The sequence below is a fragment of the Lampetra planeri genome, chromosome 4 (genome assembly GCF_965212315.1).
Source record: "Lampetra planeri chromosome 4, kcLamPlan1.2.h2, whole genome shotgun sequence".
Lineage (NCBI taxonomy): Eukaryota > Metazoa > Chordata > Hyperoartia > Petromyzontiformes > Petromyzontidae > Lampetra > Lampetra planeri.
In genome coordinates, this window is record NC_136110.1 from 10,332,566 (window position 1) to 10,342,877 (window position 10,312).

Here is a 10,312-nt window from a genome sequence, read left to right on the forward strand (position 1 = left end):
GTGGTTACAAACGCCATGAAGGGAATGGCCAATCTAAATTGGCCCTCCCCCCACAGCACTGCTCACCACAGCGTTGCCGTCCGGCACCAATGAGGAGGTAGGGGGTTGTTTCTGCCGGATCATACACACATACATACACACATGCACGCACACTCTTGCATACACAAGCCCGCATGTTCACACATGCGCACACAACACGTGGGCTCATTTAGCTCGCCACGCATGCCAACCACGTAGGCCTTGCAGTCCACAGAGAGGGTAATACTGAAAAACAAAGAAAACCCCAACCCAGCACAAATGTGTTTTTTATGACATCCTTATTGTTGATGAACAGATGCATCCATTCAAAATAGCCCATTCATAACGGCGAAAACCTCCCACACAACAGTGTTTGGACGTGTTGCGCAGAACGAGGCGAGCTGGAGTAATGCCTCCGGCTGGTGGTAAACATGTCAGTTTGCTAAAGAAGCATGTCCGCTTCCCACTCCTTTGTGCAAATATAACCATGGTTCTAAAGCATTTATATTTCCAAACTCTGACTGTGAAAAGTAATTCTCGGGTGAAACCGTCTGTTACGGGTGGCAAAGATATTACGTTGTTTTTTTTATGCACATTTTTTTGCCGAATTGGATTGTGCTGAAAGATCGTAAAATCGTACCCCCATTTTCTTTACAGTATCTTACTGTACTTGACAGAATTCAACATAAAGTAGTCAGATTAATGGATGATCCAGCATTCACCAAATTCACTCCAGTTGCTCGCTCACCAGCTGTCAGTCGCCTCCTCGTGGCTCTTTTATCACTATGGTCAGTGTTTGCCGTGAACTTCTCCCGTTGACTCTTCCACCCACGTCGAGAACTCGGTCTACCAGACTGACTCTGTCGTCTCACACACACTGTGTTCAACCACAACACTTAGAGGCCACAACAGTGCTCTTTCCCACTTCTTCCCTCACACTGCTATCACACCTAGTCGTCTCATTTCCCAAGCTCCTTATGACTTTGCTCAATTCAAGAAACGTAATCATGCTTGTTTGTCTATTCCAACTTTATTCATGATGTTTGTTGCTGGCTGCTTAACGCTTTGGGCCTTCAGGTCTGCCCTCAGTAACTGCCTCCCGTGGTGTAAATTCCACATTTCCATGATGGGTGTCTGTCTATCTGCAGAACAAAAGAACGCCTGGCTTTCCACAAAGCAGAATTCACAAGCTTCTGCGATTCTCGCATTCAAACCACAGCATCACTCATCCAGATGCAGTATATATCCACACACACACCAATTGTCCATAAGCTGGGCTTAATTTCAGCTGGAGCCGTCAGGGGCTGAGCCCAGGAAAATATTTATCTGCCCCTACCCCTGCTGTAGGGAAGGGGGTGAGATCTGGGGGATGAGGGATTTTGGGGGCTATGGAAAATATTCCGTGAGAAATTAATCGCTGTCCATAAGCTACGCATTTTGTCCATAAGCTACGCATTGTCTTGTGGCAGCGTGCCCAGTAAGATCCATTGGGCTCAGTACAGGGATGTTTTACATCAGCCTGTATTATATATTACAGACACAGAATTTGAGAATGTACGTGCCGCATGTAAGTGAAAGAAAGCATGTGGGAAACAATGCAACTGTTGTCAGCACACTGTATAGACATTTTTGGGAACCTGAGTTAGATTTTTACCCAAGCACAATTCCAATGGAAAACTGACATCTGAACCGAGCCAGGGCTATTGCTGTTGTTTCATCGAAAAGTGACCACCTGGTGCAGCTGTAACAACAACAGCAGTGCGGAGACAAAAATGGTTGGGAATTCATGGTAATGACCGCACAACACCCACGTGTACCTTTGTCGGCCTTAATAGGCGCTCACGAACAGCACTTGACCTAAAAGTCTATAATGCTAAATGAGGTATCTGTCTTCATGCACAGGGTGCAAGCACGAACATGGCATTACAAATTTGTAATCGATAGGAAATGATTTATACAAATTATTTTTCATTAATGGTCAGCACCATTACACGATGATCAACTCTTCACTAAAGCATATCAATAAACACCAAAGCATAGACGAAAGCAAAGACAGCAATTAACCACATTTGCAATTAATAAACACTCGCTCGCAAATGAAAAAATACATAATCTGTTGTAGCCGATCTTCAAAGTAGTCCAGGTATTGTTAATAACAAAGACATTAAACTCTTTTCTACGTGTGCAATTTCATACCACCTGCACAGCCCTTGAAATCATGTTTGCAGTGCAGCACATATAACAGCAAGACAGGCAGACCAGGAATTTTTATTAGCTTTCTTCTTATAGTACTTAAACATGACTGATGAGGTGGTAAAGCTGCATTAAGTGGGTAGAAGTGGGAAGAACTTGTGATTCCAGGCAGCCATATTTTTTTTTTCCCCAACAGGGAGACACTAATGTGGCAGCTTGGTTCTACACACGCTGCATACAGTGTGTGTAGCGTTTGCTTGCGCGCGTGCGTGTTTCTTGAAGGCCACTTATTCGAAAGTGCGACAGAGAGAAAGGAGAAGAGCAAAAGGCAGGAAGCTCTGGGAAAGTGCCGTTGCAATTAACAGCCGTGTCTGTAATGGTGTTTTGAATTTAATCTTAATTAAGAGAGTTCAGTGAAACAGAGGTGGGCCTGGTGGCTTAGAGTTCAAAGTGCTGAGCTGACATGGCTGACATCCTGGACTCGAATCCAGGCAGTTGCTTGTGATTAAACTAGGTTCTCAAGTGTAGCAAGTTTATCTTATCAGCCCAGTCACCAATCCCATATCTAAGAATACATTTTTTTGCTTGACTGAACATTACTGTCATATTCAGAGTGGGTGGCAAATTGCAGCCCACTAATGTGTGGGCCAGAGGTCACTTGAAGAAGGGATTTAAGAGGCTGCTCTGTGATATCCGCTTCTGCGGGGCCGTTCTCTCACACAAAGGGTAGCACTGCTCTGCAAGAGATCCGAATGGACGCTTTGCCTCGTGACATGATGCCAGTGTGGGTGTCACCGCATGAGTGGAGACTGAAGCCTGGCTGCCAAGGTGGCCGCGTGTGATGCACGAGGCACAGTGTGGCAACCGGCGTGCGTTACCGTGAACCGTTGGTTCGGCTGCTCCAAGGGGGTCCTCCTCTGGCAGGCGTACGGAGCAATGGTTGATAGCTGCGCGCATTGCGGCAGAGTTGAAACGTCAGTGGGGCTCGCCTGTGACAACAACAGAGAGGAAGAGGTAATCATTTTAACGTCACAGTTGGCCAAAGCGGCTCTCTGGGCTATTGCCTGGGTCAGAGTGATAAGTCGATATCACTCAGATCATGGATCCAGATCCAGGATTCAGCCACCTGTTTTAGCATTGCCTTTACTTCGAGTGAAATGTCTAGTCGTGTGTGCAAGCAGTAATACAACAATAATACAACAGTAACGCACTGAGAGACGTACAATTTCACAACGTAACATTTAAAACTGTAATTGATTTAGTTTTCATGAACATTCATATATTTACATTTTGTGATCCAAGAATAACAATATATTGAGTGATACTCCTCTCCGTTTGGTGGTCCTGAGCCTGTGGTTGAAATTCCTCTATCCTATGGTGGGGACCAGCCTCTCCATTGGATAAACAATGTTGATTTGACCACAGGGAAATGATAGAGTTGAGTCAACCTTCGGCCAGGATTTGAACTCGCATATTTAAAATGTGGTTTCTAACCACGGCATCTTGGCTAGATTCAATAAGATCATGAACTCCAAAATGTAGGACCTATGCTATAACAAAAACGTGACATTAACAACAACCTGTACTTGGAAATTTGACACACTTTTAAAAATAGTTGATGCTATAAAAGGCAAATGTGGGGCTGCTCGAAGTACAAAACCTTTGACTTGGGAATGAATGTTCAATCTCCGAGACCTTCCTCGCATTTCCAGGATGTTACAGAATATAGGTTTCCACTGAAGGAAATTCACGAAAAGAAATCAATTACGAAAACAAGTACCACATGATTCAAGGTGCATTGCAGTTCAGCACACACGCTGAGCTTATAACGCAAAGAGAATATACGAGCATGGGTCAAACCCAGGTGAGCTGTGTATAGTCACTAAAAGTGGTCTTTGCCCCACTCATCACAACCTTAAACCTATACACAGTGGTATTGCCATATCCGCAAAGGGCTTAAACAAAGGCCACATGAATGGACTCGTCAATCCAGGGTACAGCATGCCACCCCTTATGTCACCACATTCAATTATTGTCTTAAATTTGATCCCAACCATAGAACTATGGAATTTTCAACTTTGGCTAAAGGTTGCCAATGGAAATGAGCACCAACCCAGCAGCGAGACACTTTTGACATTATGTAGTTACTTAGCACAAAAGTGATGCAACAAATCTAAAACATCTGGCGAGGTGGTGCTGTGGTTAAAGTGCTCAGTTCACAACTGTAAAGCAAGAGTTAAATTCCCAGTCGGGCATGAACGAGCACATGCTCGTTTTAGCAGGAAGACTCTCTGACTTGCCTTAAATCATGCAACTGATTACAGTGGACAATCACTGATACTCTATTTATCCATGATGATTTTATTATATTAAATAAAAAGTCAAAATTTCTCTCCTGGTTAACATGGCTACGTACTTGATCGGTCAGAACACAGAGCCTGCACCCCTGACATCCTGGGATCTAAAATTCAGACAGCCACCCTTGTTTAAACTTGGTTCTCAAGCATAACTAGTTCAGTTTTCATTTATTAGGTATAGCCCTGCAAGCCATGCGGCTCTTGACTTGGGTACTACCGCAACAAACAAAAACATGAACAAAGAACATCTTAAAGTGACTATGTGCAACAGAAAAATCCAGGAAAAAACAGCAGTCTTCCAGAAAAAAAACACCGCATATGAACGCTGTGTGCAAAAATAACAGTGGGAGGCAAGTCAAACAATAACAACCATAAGACAATTTAGATTAAAGTTACCAGGCTAACTCTCTGTACTTCAACAAACAAACATGGCTAAACCATACATACTCTCAGCCAAATCACTAATAGCTGCATAAAAGACCCACCAAATTAATGTCATTCAATTCCTGGGAAAAAAAATACGTACATTGAACTTGTTTCACTCGGTATGTAGCCAAACGTGCTAATTGGAGGTACGGGACAATATCAGTTTAACAGGCAATATTAATACTTTGTATGGTATATAAAAGTTATGCCACTCTTCGAGTTTGATCCCTACTAAAGTTACTAGTTTGATGCCTACAAAAGTGACTAGTTTGATGCCTACTAAAGTGACTTCAGAAGTGATTTCATCCTCCATGGTCATTCTAAATGGAAATGTATCCACCTCAGGATGATGCTGTGAACAAAACTGTAATAGGTGCCAACAAAACAAATGCTTACCTAAAACCGGTGTTGGGGGTGGTGCTAATAACTTCAGGAATTACCTCTGACGGAAGGATTAAAGGCCAAACATGAATACCTGATTCAAACACATCAGCACCTAGGAGCCAAAATTAGTGGCTCAAGCACTCTTAAGCCAGCATAATCCAGCCAAGACAGATTATAACACTGCAATGAAAAGAATACGATTCACAACTTTGCACTTTGTAACTCTTTATTGCGGTCATTTCTTTTCGCCGGCAGCCACTCGCATTTACCTGTAATATGTGTGTTGGCTGCATTGAGACGGGATGGTTGGCTTCCATGCTGGCAGTAAGCCAAGTGCTGTGAAGCAACGTCGGCTTTGCAGAGGAGGCAGAGATATCAGCACCCCCATTCTGCCCCAGCCATTTCAGCACCTCGTCTGCAGACAGGCCCTCAGACACCACGTGTGTGACCGCGCCGCTGAGAAACAGCAAGCATGGCCATTTTTATGGCGGGCACAGAGACAGTGGTTATTTGAAGGCTATGACGCAGTGGATTTACAGCCTCTAAGCTCGTGATCAACCGTTCAGCAAAAATACATTTCCCTAGGTAATAAAGCAATTTATTCAACTAGAAACGTCTTCATTTGAAGCAGTTCATGAAATAAAATGTCTGGCCAATTCCATAGTATAGATTGTCAATTCTATATTTTGTCAATTCCTTATAAATAAATAAAAATCATAATCCCACTTACTTTATTTGCCATCTCCTGGCCATTTTGAAGCCCAGGGGATTTGAGTTTCCCCCAATCTTTGTCTCTAAAGTTCTGGGTTACAGGCGCGTGCCACCTCAACTGCATCTACGGTACTCCAAAACATACGTTTGCCATTAATGTGAGTAGGCCGAGGACTAATCTTTGCAAATGTTTGATTGCTGTACCCTCATATGGGTTGCTACTCAGCATGAAGTCCAGTTTTCTCCCATACAGAGACTGGCCAAACCTCCCAAGAAAAACCCGACTGGAAAACACGTGGGACTTATTCAGGCTTTTCTGGAAGAAATAAACGACTGTTATTATATTATTACTGTACTATAATCTTAATTTAATCTTAATCTTAACCGAAAGAACCAAAGAATAATTACTGTACTATACTTCATGACATTCTCTACCAACTGCTGGATTAACCCTCTCCACACGCCACCCAATATACACATTATCCTCGATTAAAAGTACCATACTAAATTCCACACTTGCATCTCCGCATCAACTTTGGTGGTCCAAAATATTTATAGTCAGCATTATTATCTTACTCCTACGATCCAGGCCTCGTCAGTCTTTTGTATTTAACAAAGCACCAATCCTCCCCTTTCTTTGATGGCCTCGGTGCCGACTTAAGCCTGTGGCATTAGTGGGGGATAACATCAGGTTTGATGGTGGTGGTCGCGACTCCAATCTCATGCTTTGCTAAATGAAGTTACAATCTGACACAAATTGCTGGCATTGGCTGATCATATTCTCAGCAGCTATACACGTATTATCGCATCGTGAGGATGTTTCTCCCGGTCTTTCGTGTTTTTTCCTCCACATTTAGATACGACATGCGTTTAGAATATTGCAGCTCATATACATTTACACATAAGCCACTTCGTTGAGCTATCGTTTGTGGCCAGGTCGCTTCTGAAAAATAGCTATATAGCTCATTTGGGCCTTACCCGATAAAATGCACGTATATATATATAGTTTTATACATCAGAGCATCTTGGCGTGTGCTAACAACCCTATTCAGGAGTAGAGCCCGTGCATTGCCATGGATTGGGGGGTAAAGGATCAGTTTCACCCGCAGAGTTCAACATCACAGCCATGGATAAACCAGCAGGGGCAGCACACACGAGGACACGGATTACACTGTCAGAAAAAAAAATATTTTTTGTTCCTGGGTAGTAAGTGTTATTTCCTAATTGGTTATGCCTCAAAAGTACAGCAAATTTATATTAATCACCACAAACTTTGCTTTTGTGACCAGGACAGTGATATTTTGAAAGTTACCAATTTTCAATGAGAAAACGTGGTGTGCATTTGTGTCATTCCTTCACGTAAAGTCCTGGTCACAAAGGCAAAGTGTGTGGGGAATAATAGCCATTTTCTCTACATTTTAGGCATGAGCAATTAAAACATATCACTTACTACCCAGGAACAAAAATTGTGTTACAAAGTGTTAAAATTCCGTGTCTCCCGGGACCTCGGTTCGACTCCTGCTACTCAACACCATTCACGCTCGCAGAGCAGCAGTAGCAGCAACATTTGCAACCGTGGAGACGAGACGTTCGTCAATGTGAATGACATTTTTTGTTAAGGGGCCGTCCATAAATGACGTCACGCGATGTTGGACGATTTTTGACCCCCCCCTTCGTCAAACGGCGTCACAAAAAGTCAGACCCCCCCTCAAATATGACGTCACAAAGCGCTGCCCCCCCCCCCATAAAACATGCTTTAAATCTCTTTGAAATACTGTCATTGGAGTGCGTATTTAATGTGGCGCTGCACTCTGTTGTAGGAGAATACATTTATCAAAAAGTCTATTTAATTAAGTAGAACGTGTTGTCTATATTTATTTAAAGTTGCGCATTTTGATGTGACGTCACATTTCTCATACCCCCCCCCCCCGTCGTCACACATCGTCACAAATGTCTGACCCCCCCCCACCCCTAGGTGCGTGACGTCATTTATGGACGGTCCATAACGTGAATGACATTTTTTGTCAAATAAACCTTTCGTTGACATCGCTGCACGTAAACAATACAAATGCGGAAATACCTAAAGCGGTCATCCACGCGGAAGCCTTTGCTCCTGGCCAGAGCAGAGAGAAACTGGCGTCTGCTGGCACCCAACCTCCTCTCCACCAAATACACGACCACCTCGCCGAACTTGACGTGCGAGGGGACCTCGCTCGCGTCGTCCGGTTCCTTCCGTCGTTTCTTCCTCGGGTTGAGCCCGGCCATGGCAAGCGAGGGGGGGCGGCGGGGAGACGATCGGACGGACGATAAAATGGGCACGCGCGGTGTTTAGTCGCGGCAGGGCGTTCGACGCTTCACGTGGCCTCGACGTGCACGTAGCCTGGCACGAGCGTCGTGGTCAACGTCACCGACACTTAGTGGCTGAACGGCGGTGGTTGTTGTTGTTGTCCAGTCGTCGGATAATGTTCAACAACGGTGCCGCGTCTCTCTCGTCATCTTCTCCGCCTTGCAGCCTCCGCCGTGTCGCGACTGCCACCCTGTGGCAAGGCCAGTGGGCGCTGGCGGCAGTTTCTTTTACACGCTTTTATACTGGTAGGAACCACCTGGTTCCACCAGCCCACAAGGGATTATTGTGTCCGTCCGTCCGTCGTACATCCAAAAATGGGAGGGGAGGGTGGGGCTGGGTGGGGAGGGGCTGGTCACCCCGTGGTGCCCTTATAAAACTCAACGTTTAACCTACTCACGCCGGCTTGTGCCCGCCCTCAGTCGGGCATATTTGCGGAATACACCACGCCGCCGTTGACCCTGGCCATTGACCGAGCAACCCAACGTTCCTACCAGCTCCCTCCGCAGGAATGTGTTTTAACTCTGTCCGTCTGTTGTCGTATCTTTAAATCGTGTAACTCAATTTTAACCCACTTCCCAATGTGGTATCGACTGCAAACTTGGTATACTTATGTCATACTGATGACAATACTATATTGTCATAACAAAAAAAAATACATTCGTTTTATATATAAGATGTTTCTTTAGGTCTAATTGTCCACGGTCAACTGACGTTGGCTGTATTTGGCCACGGTCTCTTACGTTATAAGCTTCGGGGCCACTTCCTAGAGTCGTGGAGTTCTGCCATTACTAGGACATTTCTTAAAAGCGTGTTTAATTTTTTATATATTACTTTGAACAACGGATATATGACATGTGTCTCATGTCCAACATCTTCCCTTCCTCGCGGACATACATAGCAACATCACGACGATCTGGACGGAATCAAGCAGGGACTGTATCAGATTCATGAGAGCAGGTGCGGTGGGGGGGGATTTTGTTTGGGGAAGGGGGAGGTTGGCCAGGGCATTGCCGTTCTGGGCTTAGGTATTCATAGCTGTTAACCCCGTATCAGTTGACTTTCTTGTTACAGACCAATTCAGACCTTATTGGTCACCCCGTGCCCCTTATAAAATCTCAACGTGCATCCTACAGAGTCCCATCACAAGGGAGAATTGAAACAGCTGTACGCCGTGGGGACCTGAACACTCAATTTCCCTGTACAAGAATACGAGGTAAACCGAAAAGGTTGACAGGTATGGTGGGTATTTAAGACTGGTGTCAGGTTTAGGAATGGCCACATGTCCGTGTTGTGTTTCTCTTCCTTGGCTCTGAGCTGATCCCTCAGGTGCTCCAGTGCTGAGATTGGGCCTCATGAATTCAGACATTGAGGGAGGGTTGTGGCGTTTTGTTTTCACACACAGACAATTGAGGGTAATCGCAATTAAGCGGTGGGAATTTGCTATAATTGACTTTGCCTTTAATGTCAGAATAAGAATATGTATTTTTACTTGAGGGATCCGATGAGCTATAATGCTAGATTTGAAGTTTTCGTGACTGCAAGGATCCATACTCTTTGGTTTTTTCGGTAAAGTCACGTAGGTGAAAACAAAATAAAATAAATAACAAATATATAAAAATAAAACAACTAAATTAATTTAGTTGTTTTATTTTCACCTACGTGACTTTACCGAAAAAACCAAAGAGTATAGCTAACACATTCCTGCGGAGGAAGCTGGTAGGAACGTTGGGTTGCTCGGTCAATGGCCAGGGTCAACTGCGGCGTGGTGTATTCCGCAAATATGGCCGACTGTGAGGGCGGGCACAAGCCGGCGTGAGTAGGCTAAACGTTGAGTTTTATAAGGGCACCACGGGGTGACTAGCCCCTCCCCACCCAG

The 10,312-nt window shown here is 44.6% G+C and overlaps 1 protein-coding gene across 2 annotated transcripts in view; it reads right to left on the reverse strand.

Annotated features, from left to right (window-relative positions):
• Positions 1 to 8,635, reverse strand: part of LOC144717683 (DNA-directed DNA/RNA polymerase mu-like) — a 92,375-nt gene extending 83,740 nt beyond the window's left edge. For both annotated transcript variants that reach the window (XM_078593231.1, XM_078593230.1), the window contains exons 1-3: positions 8,170 to 8,635; positions 5,648 to 5,834; positions 3,090 to 3,200 (exon numbers count right to left, since the gene is read on the reverse strand). In XM_078593231.1, coding sequence (XP_078449357.1) covers positions 3,090 to 3,200; positions 5,648 to 5,834; positions 8,170 to 8,354 — 483 coding nt within the window. In that variant the 5' untranslated portion in view covers positions 8,355 to 8,635. The remainder of the gene's footprint in view (positions 1 to 3,089; positions 3,201 to 5,647; positions 5,835 to 8,169) is intronic.
• Between the last annotated feature and the right edge of the window lie 1,677 nt (positions 8,636 to 10,312).